General features: G+C 34.8%; 1 protein-coding gene across 1 annotated transcript in view; it reads left to right on the forward strand.

The window, feature by feature from the left end:
* Window positions 1-223: 223 nt before the first annotated feature.
* Brwd3 (bromodomain and WD repeat domain containing 3) overlaps window positions 224-15521 on the forward strand; it is a 41047-nt gene continuing 25749 nt past the window's right edge. The window contains exons 1-8 of the mRNA XM_041644319.1: window positions 224-464; window positions 2125-2292; window positions 5194-5377; window positions 6863-6956; window positions 9479-9628; window positions 10545-10621; window positions 11269-11437; window positions 12737-12850. Coding sequence (XP_041500253.1) covers window positions 224-464; window positions 2125-2292; window positions 5194-5377; window positions 6863-6956; window positions 9479-9628; window positions 10545-10621; window positions 11269-11437; window positions 12737-12850 — 1197 coding nt within the window. The remainder of the gene's footprint in view (window positions 465-2124; window positions 2293-5193; window positions 5378-6862; window positions 6957-9478; window positions 9629-10544; window positions 10622-11268; window positions 11438-12736; window positions 12851-15521) is intronic.

The following is a 15521-nucleotide window of genomic DNA, read 5'->3' on the forward strand; positions in this document are numbered from 1 at the left end:
ATTTCTTATTCTAATTAGGGAAATATGAGGTTCCCAAAATAATGCAAATCAGAATTTGGAGATAAGAAAACTACTATTTAGGTCATTTGTTTCTTCCTAGAGGAACATATGGTAACACAGAACTATGAGAGAATATAAAAGCTGTATGATTCAAAATATATGCTATAGGGATGAAAATAAGGGCCTGGACCATACATTCTCTGGTATGTTAAACACTAACAAAATGTCTGTCACAAAGATTCCAGATCAGATGTTCTTCCACACTGATTATCGACCACTTATCCGAGATGCGAATAACTATGTATTGGATGAGCAAACTCAGCAAGCTCCTCACCTTATGCCTCCCCCATTCTTGGTGGATGTCGATGGAAATCCTCATCCTACAAAATTTCAACGACTGGTACCAGGACGGGAAAATTGTAAAGATGAGCAGCTTATTCCTCAGCTGGGTTATGTGGCTAATGGTATGCTACCTCCTAAAGCAAATTTAAAATGTTGCAGATGGATAGTTCGTACTAAATTCTGAAATGGGCCATAACATGCATTATATACTATTTGTATTCATTTTTACTTGTAGATTTCAGCTTACCAGAGTAGTTTTTTTTATTGTTTAGCTCTGCTGTGCAAAGTAATTGGTTTAGGACAAACAGTAACGTGCCCAAGAGGTAATTTGTTGACCTACCACAGTGGAAACCATTGCCATATGTATGACCTTGTTCTGCTTAGTGACTTCTGGTAATGATTAAACTTACCAACTTTACTATATTAAGCTTAATTGGTAAAATTATAGAATATGGATACTTCATTTTGAAAACTGCTAGTTAATGAAACCCCCAAACTGAGACTGGGTTTCTTTAGATAGATGTGTCAGCTGTGTGTCCTGTCTTTTCTGCTTGCTCATCCGTGGACTGCCTTTGTATTGGTTCACTTTTTCACAGTTTGCATTGAATTATAGAGGAGGAAGTTGTGGATTCGCAAATAGATTTCCTTGCCTCCTCAATTTTGTTTTTAAAAAATGGGATTTCACTATGTTTCCTGGGCTAGCTCAGAATTCTCATTTCTTCAGGCTTTAGCCTTCTTACTGTTGGTATTACAAGCATGTGCCACCATATCTGGCTTCTGAATTTCCTTTCTTTACTAGGAAATTGGTGATTGACCTTCATAGAATAAAATGAAGTAAACATTTGTAGAGCAATGTAGTAGTATTGGTTACTCTGATTTAATAATTATGAACCAAGGAGAAAAATGTGAATAATAAATAGAATATCAAATTGAAACTATCTAAATAAAAACTTCATTTAGCATACTTAATTTATTACAAGAATTAATTCCTTTGTTACTTTATCAAATCACATTTGATTTAATTACAGGGCAAGATGAAGAAGCAGGACATGATGCTTTTAAGAAAGATAAAAGTTAAAATTGTTCATTCAGAAGTAAAGTTTGAATTTGAATTTATCATAAAAATAATTTTTTACTTATTAAAACACTGGTGTTACAAAAAATATTTATTTATTTTAAAGCTCATACTTTTAACTTCTTTTGGAACGAAATTTTCATAAAAGGAAGGTGCAGAACATTCTAGGTAACTGTGAATAAACTTGTTTATAGTTTATAAATGACTCAGGCCAGGCATGGTGGCTCATACCTGTAATCCCAGCACTCTGAAGGCTGAGGCAGAAGGATTGCCATGAGCTCAAGGCCATGCGGGACTATATAGTGAGTTCCATGCCATGGTGGTTTACAGAATAAGACCCAATGTAAAAAAAAAATCTTGCTCACATCTCTAATTCTTGATTTTAGCTTTAGAATATAGCATATAGAAAACTTGTTTTTCAAGTGGATTATTTAACTTTAATGTTATAATTATTCCTTAAAATGCATTGTTAATGTCTAATTTAGGGCTATTGGTTAAATCAAATGCAAATGTTGAATCATTAAGTATAATTTTTAAAATTTCCATAAAATATTATTTCATGTATACTTTATTTTCATCTTAAATTATTTCTCATTACTTCTTTCACAGCTTATAATTTAAGCTAACTTTTCTCTTTTTTTTACCATATTAAGGCATACTAAAAATGTAATAAATTTATCTGACTTTATATCTTTGGTCTTATTAAGGTGATGGTGAGGTGGTAGAACAGGTAATTGGGCAGCAAACCAATGACCAAGAAGAAAGCATTCTTGATGGGATAATCAGGGAGTTACAGAGAGAACAAGACCTCCGACTAAACAACGAAGGAAATGTTCCACATTTTCCAACTAATAGATCATATTCTGTTAATGGTGGTAAGTAATTGTATATTTGTGGAAAGTATAAAAACTTTTACCATGTATAATGTGAAAACATTTCGTGTTTATAAATGTAAACATTTTTATTAATTTCTAACTTCTAATAGCAAGTATTCCAAAGTAGCGTGGTCTAATTATTATCATTTATGGCTAACGTTCACTTTCTAACAAATGTAGGTAGTGGATTTAAATACAGTATTCCTTCTGACTCAGTTTATTTTGCAATCTTTACTTTCGTTTCTAGAAATGAAGTCTTGGAATAAGTCTGGCCCTTTTATCAGGGGCCTGACCTATGAAGGTTTTAAACTTAAACCCCCTTTAGTTTGGAAAGTGCCATCCCAATAATTGGTCCCAGTTGTTGAAAGGGGATCAGCATATCACCCTTTGCTCCTGAATGAACAAAATAGTTCAGTAGAAAAAGGTCTGGCCTTTTCTTAGAGAACCCAAATATGACCTCTGACCAGGCTTACACAATAGCTTCATCTTAATCCCAGTAGAAGTTATTATATAATTAATTATTCTTCCCCATTTACTTTGCATGTAAGTGTGTGTATATGTGGGTATGTGTATGGCCATGGGCTAGAACTCAGGTTACCTGACTTGAGAACAAGCACCTTTATCTGCTGAACTATCTTGTTACCTCTAACAGGAGTATTATTATTATCATCTAAAATACACACCTTCCTTCACTTACCATAAAATGTACCTCTGTATCTGATATATCTAATTTGTCAAGAAATGTGAGTTTTTTGAGACAGGGTTTCTCTGTGTAGCCGTGGCTGTCCTAGAACTCACTCTGTAGACCACGCTGGCCTCAAACTCGCAGAGATCCACTTGCCTCTGCCTACTTATTGCTGTGATTAAAGGCATGAGCCACCTCTACCTAGCAAGTTTTTCTTAGTGCTAGGGATTGAACTCAACATCTTTTTTTTTATTTATTATGTGTACAACATTCCTTCCATGTGTGCCCGCAAGCCAGAAGGGGGCACCAGGTCTCATTATAGATGGCTGTGAGCCACCATGTGGTTGCTGGGAATTGAACTCAGAACCTCTGGAAGAGCAGTCAGTGCTCTTAACCACTGAGCCATCTCTCCAGCCCCATGAACTCAACATCTTAAGGAGCAAAGTCTCCACCACTCAACTACATTTTGAGCCCATTAGTTTTGTTTGTGATTAAGTCTTGCTGTGCTGTCCATGGTGGCCTTGAAGTTGTGGCCATCATGCCTTGCCCACCAGAGGACTAGGTTCCAAGGACCTATACCACTATGCCCGATTGTTTTGTTTTCTACTTACATAATTACTGTACTTTTTGGTAAAATCACGTATAGGGTTGCACAGAAGTAAACATATGTAAATTTGAAGCAACACACAGAGTATTTTGCTTATTTCTTGAGTTATTTCACAAAATTATAATAAAACAGTTCTTCATATGGGTCCCTTGGGGCATCTAACTCAGTTAAGTTTTCCTGAGCTTTGGACAAGGTTAGAAGTAGAGTGGCAATCCTGTATTGCAGAGTTCTTAGGTCTCCAATTTAGATCTTCATTAGTGCAATCAATATTTAGCTCTGCTTCCAACACTAAGTTGTTGTAGACTGAAATTCCATCAGCTAAGGGAACCCCACTCACTTCTATTTGCAATGCTCATTTTGTTTGGATTGTTTTTGAGTGTTGATTTCGATTGCAGTTTTCTATTTGTGTTTTATTTGCAAATATAACAATAAGAAGCTTACTAGTGTTTTCTTACATTGCTTATTAATTTTGAAAGTGAAATTTGAAATTAAAAATGTTTTGCTAGCTGGATGTTATGGCTCATGCTTTAAATTCTGTCATAGGGGCAGCTAATGCCTTAGAATCACAGTGGGTTCAAGGTCACTCTGAGATGCATAGTGTGTTTCTGAACAGCCTGGGTTACAGAGTGAGACGCTGGTTGTTGTGGTTTTGGGTTTTGGTTTTGGGTTCTCTCTCTCCCTCCTCTCTCTTTCTCTCTCTCTCTCTCTCTCTCTCACTCTCTCTCTCTCTCTCTGTGTGTGTGTGTGTGTGTGTGTGTGTGTGTGTGTTCAGTTGCTCTCCTTATTTTTTGTGACTGTCTCTTACTGAACCTACTGCTCACCAAGACTTCTTCTCTCTGCTTCTCGGCTGCTGGCATTATAGGCACAACACACGACACTGGAGCTGGGTGCTAGGAATTCAGACTCAAGTCCTCACGCCTGTCTGACAAGCACTTTCCTGACTCAGTATCTCCCCAGTGTCTGCTTGTACTTTTCAATTTTTTGTTTTGAAAGTTTTATAAGTTTTACATTATTTTTAGCAAGTGTTATACTCTGTAGCCTAGGCTAGCCTACAACTCGTAATCTACCTCAGTCTCCCAAGACTTAGAATTCCATGTGTACATCTCTACACTTAGTTTACTGACAGTTGTCCTAATTAAGTAAGCAAAGATAGAATTTAGATTTTACAAGGATTTAAATTGAATTGTTAGTCTATATATATATGAATCTTTCAGATAATATTTGGACAGGGTTGTGTATTCTGTATCTAGTAAATGTCTGATAAGTGGTGCCTTAAAAACGAAAAGAATTATACAAAATTTCAGCATTTATTGGGTACTTGATATTATTTATAATAATATAGAAACATGAAGATGGCACAGAAAAAATGTAGAACAGGGGTAATAATTACTTTCATATTTCCAGAAATCGCTTTCTGTTTTTCCTTCTCGCCTCTGTTATTTTTGGTGCTAGGGATCAAATCTAGGACTTTGCTCATCCTAGGTAAGCAATCTTTACAGTATCAGCCCCAAACATCCAGTCTTTGAAACTTAGATCTTCTTTAGCGCTCTAATCTCCATCACTGGTATATTTGTTCAGAACATTGTGGTTTTCCTTGCTTTTGCTTTAGCTCTGAGTAGTCCAAATATGGACATACCCTCTTCTCCAAATATTGGGCTTCGGCGTAGTGGTCAAATTGAAGGTGTTCGGCAAATGCATAACAATGCTCCTAGGAGCCAGATGGCCACTGAACGAGATATCATGGCCTGGAGCAGAAGAGTGGTGGTAAATGAACTAAATAATGGAGTTAGTAGGTGAGTTGACATGGTAACCTTCCTAAGAAAATTCAAAACTGTATATTTACAAGAGAATTATGTTAAATTACCCTAGTAACTGAGATATTCTAATCAAGCTGCATCATATGTTAGTTTTTCCATATCAACTGACTGTAATTAGCTTATTTTGTGACAAATATCCTCCTAAATGTGCTCAGCATTTGATTAATGCCCTGGGAAATACTGAGAAGGTGATGCATTCTTGTGCCAGTGTGTGGGTTTATCGTCTAAGGGTAAGAATACAGATACTAAGACAGAATTCATATTAGAGCACATGTGAACCTGAGTGGCATATTGACTATGGATTAACAGTGATCCAAGAAAAAGGTCACCAGCTAAGTATTGGAGCAGTATGAGTATGCAGTGTAAATGTGCTTTAAAATGTCATTCAAATAGTCTTCACTGGTGAAAGGATTTTGTTGGCATAATTTCAAATCTACAATCACGATTCTTACTTGTAAAACTACCTTTTTTATAATAACAACTGTATAATCACAAGTAGAGATGGGTTATATATATATTATGTATAATATATATATGTGTGTGTATATATATATATATATGAACTATTCCAGAGAGCATATATTTTAACCATACCATCTAACCAAGTATTATTAGCAGATAATCCCAAAGTAGCAAAATATATTAAATCCTATTTTCCCCCGCTGCCTTCTGATATAAGTAGGAATCAAGAAAAAAGCTAATTTTATGAGTTGCAACTGCTAGAATAGAGAAAATTCAAAGAACTCCTTACTTAAAAATAAACAAGCAAGCAGGGAATTAGATATTTGTGTGCTAATAGTCATTGCGGTGTTATTCAAGTGAAAAAACTAAATATCAATCAGTAAATAGATTATCAAATATGATTTAGCATACAATGGTATTTTTTTCTTTTTTTCTTTTTTTTTTTTTTTTGGTTTTTCGAGGCAGGGTTTCTCTGTAGCTTTGGTGCCTGTCCTGGAACTAGCTCTTGTAGGCCAGGCTGGCCTTGAACTCACAGAGATCCGCCTGCCTCTGCCTCCCGAGTGCTGGGATTAAGGGCGTGTGCCACCACCGCTCAGCTACAATGGTATTTTATTAGTCCATAAAGAAGCCATTTTAATGAATGAATAAAATTTGAAGCTGTCTTGCCAGGTAAAAGAAGACATAACACAAAAGGACAAATAGTGTGTAGCTCTACTTAACATAATATTTAGAGCAGGAAAATTCATAGACATAGTACCAGATAGTAGAGGCTTTCAGGGCCTAGAGGAAAGGGGAAATGGGAAGTAACTGCTTAATAGTTCCAGGTTTTATCTTGGAAGTGATTGAAAAGTAATGGGGATGGGTGGTGGTGCTGATTGCAGAACATTGCCACTGAAGAATATCGCTAAAACGATTACAGAGCTACATTTTCTATTTTGAAATTGTTTAATTTTCAGAGTTGATGTTTAAACTCTTGGATTCTTTTTCTTATTTTATTAGGGTTCAAGAGGAATGTCGCACTGCGAAAGGTGACCTAGAAATTAGTCTTTATACAGTCGAAAAGAAGAAAAAGCCATCTTCTACTAGCCAAAGAGTAAGTTTGCTTCTTTAGTGCTTTCAAATCCTATGTTTGCAAATAAAAATTATTTGAAAGGCAATAGTTATCTATCAAGAGAGTATTTAAATTGGCATCTGCTTACAGGGATCTTAATTTTTTTAACCTCAAATCCATATCCATACATGCATGTGAATGGTTATTAACAGAAAAAATTTAAATAAAAGGTTGTCTTTTAATGTATATGTATAAAATATTATTTTCATTTTTAAATGCAATTGTGATTTTCTATTGGTTATCAATCCAAATGTGAAACAAATGCTGTATCCATTAGGATAGAGGTTGTCACGCTTATGTATGAAATCCTTGGTTTTACTTAATTATATTTTATTGAAGTAAGGCAAATATTCAATTATGGCTTGCCTTTAGTTGTTTTTATGTTATATATAAAGAGAGTTGAGTAGTTGGAATAAAAATGATATGACCTAGAAAGCCAGACATTCTTCTGACCCTCTACAAATAGTTTGCCAACCCTTGTATAACCTATCTAACCACGTAAGCAAAACCTAACTATACGCTGGGATGTACTAGGTTCATTTCCCAGTAGACCCTGCTATGCAATGGATGAGATACCTGTACTGCATTTGGCCTAACTAATAAGCTTATGAAATCTTCTCATTCACCAGCCAAAAGGAATCAGGATGTAAACTATTTCTTCCCGAGTTATAACCCCTCTGTAGAATATAGTTAATTGGATAATTTTCAGTGTTTAAAGAAAAGCTAAGTAGTGTATTCTGAATTTTAATAATATTTTCTCTGTCAATGAACAAAATTAGGGATAATTATCATAAATACCTTAAAATATTTGTACATGATTCTGATATCTGCTTTAAATTTTTATATTTAAGCTTATTCCATCTCTAGTATGAATCTGATTAATGGTTTATTTTGTTTTGCTTATTTGCCAATAATTAGTTTATCTGGAAATGCTAGGGTTTAGAGTAGGTATATAAGCATTTAGGTATTTAGGCTGGAATTTAGACATTTTCATATACATTTGAAGACCACAGAAGCCAGACATGGTAGTGTGTATATGTAATCCCAAAATTTGGGGGGCTGAGGTAGAAAGGAAATGAGAGTTTGAGGTCACTCTGGACAACATAGTAATATTTACATATAAGAAAAAGAAACTGACCTTTCAAGACTAGTTTATAAGAGTTTTAAAGTTACTCCCAATGACATTAAGGCTGTAGCTTTGCTTGTGATAGTATCAACCATAATGATTTCTACTTATAGATATTAGATATTGTACAAAGGTAGATACTACACTAAATTTTCCTTGTTAAAATGAAGTATCTTTTCTTAATAGGCTCTTGCTGTAACTCTGGCTAGCTTGGAAGCCCTGGCTAAGCTGGGGCATCAGTTGAATTCCGTGTTACTACTATAATTGTGTCTTTTACATTGTTCACAAGTAGTAGGACTGAATTCCAGTGAGAGAGAAGAAGTTAAGCATGGCATAGTTTCTTGCTTGTTATCTAATTGCACACTTTTATGCTCAAAAATTTGAATTTTTTAGTTTTGGCTTTGGTTTCTGAGATAGGATCTTTCTCTATAGCCCCTGTTGGCCTGGAACTTACTATGTAGACTGCTAATCTTGCACACAGTGCTCTTTCTGCCTGTTGTCCCTTCAATGCTGGAAATACTTCCAACCCTTGCCTCTTTTCACAGGTTTGGGGATTATAAGTATGTGCCACAATATCTGATTTGGATGGTGCTTTTTATATGTGTATTACTTCGAGTCTTAAATCTTCTATTCTTATGTAATCTAAAGCTTATTTTATGTCTATCGATTCTCTCCTGGCATTTTTCTACAAGGAATATTTGTTAAATTGATTCTTAAAATTATTTTTCTGGGGCCAGGGATATGGCTCAATAGTTAAGAGCACTGGCTGCTCTTACAGAGTGTTCAGATTTGATTCCTTGTAATTCACAATCATCTGTAACTCCTGTTTGAGGGGAATCGATACACTCTGGCCTCCACTGGTACAAGGCAGGCATGTGATCTACAAATAAATATGTGCGGAGGCCAAACAGCCGTACACATAAAATGAGAAATAAATTCAAATCAGCTTGTTTTGTTTATTTTGAGCCAGGGTCTCACTCTCTAGCCCAGGCTGTCCTTGAACGTACTGTAGTCCTTCTGCTTCAGTTTCCCGAGTTCTTGGAATACAAGTGTGAACAAGCGTGTAAAGCTGTGTTAGATTGATTCTAAAGATCGTTACTAAACCTTAAGAATCTTAAGACTGCTAATCTGGAATGAAAGAAATATAAATGATTAAATCTAATTGGTCATGCTAATGCTTTTACAGACTTTCTTATATTTCTTTTTAAAGTTATTTAAGGATTACATTAACTATAATATGGATGTTTATTCCTGCTATGATAATTGTGAATAATGTGTCATGTAAACTCTGAATGGGCAAATTCTTGCCACCGAGGTATTCAGTGTTCAGTTTTGTACTATTTCTTCTTTTAAAATAGGTTTCCCTTCTCTTTTACAGAATGATCATCAGCCTAGCTGTGGGCGGTCTTTACGGAGGACACAGCGCAAGCGTCAGCATACTTACCTAACACGGTCCAACATAGAGCATAATTCACAGGCATCATCTCAAAATGCATGTGTACAAGAAGATTCAGACAACTCCTCGGAGGTTAGATCTGCTGTTATTTATTCTAAGTTACTTCTTTTGTTGATTTTGTACAATTTATTCAGGTTTCCTTTTGCAAGTCACTTGAATAAGAAATGCAGAGGTTTACTTATTAATAAGCGCATACACAGATTTGGGTGTTCCATTGAACACTTCGGATTGTCTTTCCTGATTTCTACCTAAGATACTATCTCGGCAAGGGTGTAGCATGTGCCACCCAAAGCTTGTCTTTGTGACAGTGAGATAAGATAGTGACAGAAAAATCTTCCTAGGCATGAAACATAAATAATAGAAATAAGGAGAACAGTCCCAGGACTGATTCATTCTGTAATTAACTTATATATCCCTTTTATTTTATTTTATTTTATTTTTATTTCTGACTCTATCTATTCCAGAAGTCATTGAGTGTTGATTTTCCACAGACCTATCTTCATCATGACAGTGAAGAGAGTGTATAGCTGCTCTTTTCCTCTTGTTCCCCAATCCTCTTGTTCGTTTAACAACTCTATTTTTTAGATCCATAATGAGAGTTTTATTGACATTAACATTATAGAGTACTTTCTTTCTTCTACTATTCACAGTTTTTAAAGTAGTATTTCCCTTTTCCTCCATGAATATCTTGACCTTAAAATAATACTCACAATATATTTAAAGCTATTTTTTAGCATTTAAGAAGACTATAAGTATTTTGAGATTTAAACATTTTTCTAAAGAAACAAAAATGTTTTATATCAATAAAGAGTATAATACCAGACACCATAAAATACCCACTAGGTTTGTTTGTAAATTTGAGATATAATTATGTACATTTTAGCTAGGATGTTTGATGAGGTAATAAAGTGCTGTACATCAAATAGGTTTTTTTCTATATTATACTAGCTGATACTAAATATATTTAATTGCCTTCTCTTTATTATAGGAAGATGAAACTGTTGGCACAAGTGATGCTTCTGTAGAAGACCCTGTTGTTGAGTGGCAAAGTGAAAGCTCTTCCAGGTAGTTCCAATTGACCTCAAATTATTCAAAATTTAATTTCATGAAATTATGATTTTGTAGGAATTTGATAAAACCAAAGATAAAATAGTGTCATGTATTGCAAAAAAATTCTGGGTTTGAAGCCCATGTACCATATATTTATTCATGACTCCCAATACTTTCTATGGATATAACTATAGAGGTGTTGTTTCTTTTACCTGTGAAATAAGCTTCATGTTAAATTTATGATTGTACTTCTATGCAATTTTATATAATTATTTCAGGTTTTGGTCTTTTGATATAGAGTATTATTATGTAACTCTGGCTGTCCTAGAACTCACTAGACCAAGCTGGCTTTAAACTCTCACAGATCTGCCTATGTTATTAAAGGTGTGCACCTTATTTAAAACTTTATTTTAGTTTTAAAACTATATCTCCATTTCAGTCATAAGATTCATGTTTATTTTTAGGCAGTTTTGTGTTTCCAGCAAGGATTTTTAAATCCTGTCATAGCAAATTCAGTAATTTTTATTCTGAAAGCATTTCATTAAAATTAAATAGTGATAAAAATTTTGTATTTATCATGCTACTTTTTCAGTCCTTGTCTTGTAAGTGCTGTTTCATAAGAAAATGATGACTTTTCCATCATAATTTTGATTTCTTGCCAGTGATTCATCAAGTGAATATTCTGACTGGACAGCGGATGCTGGGATAAATTTGCAGCCTCCCAAGAGACAAACGAGACAGGCAGCGCAGAAGATCTTCAGCAGCTCTGAAGATGAAAAGGTGAAGCCCTTAGAAAATAGGAAGAAGAAGACTAAGCAGACGAGAAAGAAGGTTTGTAATACAGAAATCGCTTTGTTTTGCATTGTTTTTTTTTGCCTCCAATATTTGAATATTTTATAGTGACATTTGCTTTTCCTCTAAAAATGTCGATTAAAAAATTTTTTTTTTTTTTTTTTTTTTGGTTTTTCGAGACAGGGTTTCTCTGTAGCTTTGGAGCCTGTCCTGGAACTAGCTCTTGTAGACCAGGCTGGTCTCGAACTCACAGAGATCCGCCTGCCTCTGCCTCCCGAGTGCTGGGATTAAAGGCGTGCGCCACCACCGCCCGGCTTTCGATTAAAAATTTTAATTGACTTGAAATAATTGTTCCTAATTTCTTGTTATTCAAAGGTACAGTTAATTGCCATCATTATGTTATTAAATCAGAACATTGACAGTTGCTTGTAAAAATGTAGCAAAGTTCTACAAGAATAAGCCATCGTAATAAAATAAAATTCTTCTTGTCATTACCCAATTATAAATTTGTATTCCTATAAACATTTTACTCATAGGATAAAAGAGTTTGAATTTATATTTTATTTTACCTCATTATCCTTTCCACCAATATAATTTAATTTAAGGGACATAATACTTTAATCTACATACTTGTCTGAATTTCATAGTTTGTTTACCTGTTAATTTTTGTGATAATATTATACTGTTTTTATACTTTCTATTTTAAAAGGATTGCTGTTCTCTAAAAATCTAATATCTAAATGGAAAATGGCTGATTCCATTAAATGAGCTCTGCACATTCTTCTTATACAAAATGTCAAAGATATTAATGCACTAGTGCAGTAATCCTGTTGTATTAGTACATACAAATACTAGGGGATGAACCTACTGCTTCGCACACTACCCCTGAGCTATATACCAGCTCTTTTATCTACTTTTCCATTTTCAGACAGAATCTCAAGTTCCCCAGACTGGCCTTGAACTTTCAATTCTTCTGTCCCAACTTCCTGAATATCTGGGATTACAGACCTGCAGCATCTGGTCCATCTTTTATTCTTAATAGTCACTATTGTATTATTATTTGAGTTGATATAGTCTAGAAACATGAAGAGAAAAAATGTGTTATTATTAGATGATAATATGTCAAGCTATTATCTGTGATCCAAAATTGAACTGCTTGATATAAAATAAATGTATAGTTTCTATTGGATATGTTTAAAACTTAAATATTTTCAGTGTGCATGAAACCTGCTATTTTACATAATTTTTTCTGTCTTTTTCATACTACTATTCATGAGTCTGCACTTATGAACCATTGTTACAAATACTGTAATTGTTATTTGATTTGTTTTGTTTTAGAAAGGGGGACTTGTTTCTATGGCAGGCGAACCCAATGAAGAATGGTTTGCCCCTCAGTGGATCTTGGATACTATACCACGGCGTTCTCCATTCGTTCCACAGATGGGAGATGAGGTACTTGTTGTCCAATAAAAACGTACTGGCTTTGTGGGAGCCTAGGCAGTTTGGATGCTCACCTTACGAGACCTGGATAGAGGTGGGCAGTCCTTGGGCTTCCCACAGGTCAGGGAACCCTGATTGCTCTTCGAGCAGATGAGGGAAGGGGACTTGATCGGGGGAGGGAAATGGGAAGCGGTTGCAGGAACGAGACAGAAATCCTTAATAAATAAATAAATTAAAAAAAAACCCTTTTGATTCAAGAACACTATTGGGTTTGAGAGATGGCTCAGCAGTTAAGAGCACCAACTGTTCTCCCAGAGGACCTAGGTTCGATTCCCAGCACCACATGACAGCTCACAACTATCTGTGACACCAGTTACACAGGATCTAATGCCCTCTTCTGGCCTTTGTGGGCACTAGGCATACACAAGGTGCACAGACAGCACATTCATTCACGCACATAAAGGAAAATAAATCAACAATGACAGAATATTTCCTTTATTATAAAAAAGAAACAATTAACATTGTTTGGTGGGGGTGGCACACGCCTTAAATCCCAGCACTTGGGAGGCAGAGGCAAGTGGATCTCTTGTGAGTTCAAGGAAACCCTGTTCTACAGAGCAAGTTCCAGGACACCGAGGACAACATAGAAATCCTGTCTCAAAAAAATCAAACCAAATAAACAAAAGAACAATTAACACTATTCAATCTTAGTATCTTATATTGGTTTAATTTTCTAACTTTATTTATTATTGAGCATATGTGTATAATTGAGGGCAGCACAAGTGGAGGTCAGAGGACAGCTCTGTGGGATCATTTCTTTCTACCTGTGACATGGGTTCCAGGAACTAAACTCAGGTCACAAAACTTGCACATCAAATGCCTTTAATGACTGAACCTTCATATCGTAATTCTGTACTAATTATATATGTGCTATCGTTTCTTTATTCAGTTGTATATATAATTAATTTTGCTCCCTTTGTAGAGGTCTGGAATAATGTAGTCAACATAGTAGATACTAGGTTATTTATGATTTCTAAAGTTATAAAAGCAGTTGATTTTTGATTGGAAGTTTGAGAATTGAGTGGTACTTTGAGTCCTCAATCAATCAATAACTAATATTGTTTTAAAAATTCAGTATGTTAGAAAATATGCTTAAACAGGTATGTCTCACCCAGAATACCTAGGAATGTGGCCCAACCCATTTGTTTATATTACGTTCCAAGGTCAAAAAGTTCTACACCTGTGCTAACGGATAATTCCTGAGTCTCTGGATAAATGTAGATACTCATTTATAATTAGGCATAAAAAAATCTAATAAAATATTACCCAGTAGAAACGTTTAGTGTGTTAGTGAAATTATGGTTACCTTGGAATATCATTCCTTTAGGAAGATTGTTTTGTCTGGTCTGTTGACCGACCAAATATTGAAACCTTTTGTGTGTGTTGGGGCTAGAACCCCGGGTTGATACAAGCTAGGCAGTTGTACCATTGTGTTGCACTCTCGGCCTCTGCACACCATTTTGAATTCAGAATTAATAGAAATGTAAAAAGGACAAGTGAATAGGTTTAAAATGAGACCAAATACAAACGTGGTCTATTTTTTTCTTAAAGAGATCTTGTAGCAGATTTAGCTGTCGAATAACATGAGTAATTTATCTTTTGTTTATTTTCTTTAGGAATTATTAAAATGTTTCTTTTTGGTGTATGTTGGACTTTTGGCTAGTGTTTGTTTACAGTAATTACTATGCTAGTAAGCTTCTGATGATATATTAAACAACTTCAAAAGCCTCATAATTTTTGACAGATCTGAAATTATAATTTATTCTACTTAATGCCTATTTTGAGACATTTGAGATCTGTGGTAAACTTAAATTAATTTTAGAGGACTTTACAGAACAAATAAGCCTCTGTATCCTTTTAAAGTCTGATGAGACCCTTCTCTACACTTCATGACAACTTCTGTCAGTTCATGTCTTGATGGAATCACTTAAACTGATTTTATTTTATTAAACTGATTGTATCATATGCTTCAAGATTATGTATTAGGCTATGGCAGTTGTTTGGGGGAATGGAGAAAGTTTTGTAGTGAATCCAACAGTTGAATAGCAATTTGAGAATGTTTTTATTAAGAGCTCATAAAGGAACAAATGTACTGTTCATGTAATTAGTTTCTTAATTACAGCATTACTTACTACTTTGTCTAGCTATTAAGCCCTTGTTGTTTTGCTTAGAATAACCCTACTAATAAATGATTGCTCCTCAGAATGCTCCTTCTTAAAGGTCTAACTCAAATGCCAAATTCTGTTTTGCCCATAACTAATTCTATGTGAATTTTTATACCCACTGTGTGTGTGTGTGTGTGTGTGTGTGTGTGTGTGTGTGTGTGTTATGCTACTTTCCCTTAAAGGAAAATAGTACATTTTAATACCTTATGATTGCATCTAGTACCTTGTACTTAGACGTTTTGTCAATATTAACGATTTCCTTAGTTTGGATTTTAACTGTTATGATTTTTATATACTAATATTTCAATATTTTTATTTTCTATGTAGGTTTTTTATTTCTTGTTTTGTTTTTTGTTTGTTTGTTTTTTTTTTTTGAGGTAGGGTTTCTCTGTGTAGCCCTGGCTGCCCTGGAACTCACTGTGTAGACCAGATTGGCCTCGAACTCACAGAGATCCATC

This window comes from Microtus oregoni, unplaced genomic scaffold (genome assembly GCF_018167655.1).
Source record: "Microtus oregoni isolate MIOR12 unplaced genomic scaffold, Mior012 000094F_ref0000399, whole genome shotgun sequence".
NCBI classification, from domain to species: Eukaryota; Metazoa; Chordata; class Mammalia; order Rodentia; family Cricetidae; genus Microtus; species Microtus oregoni.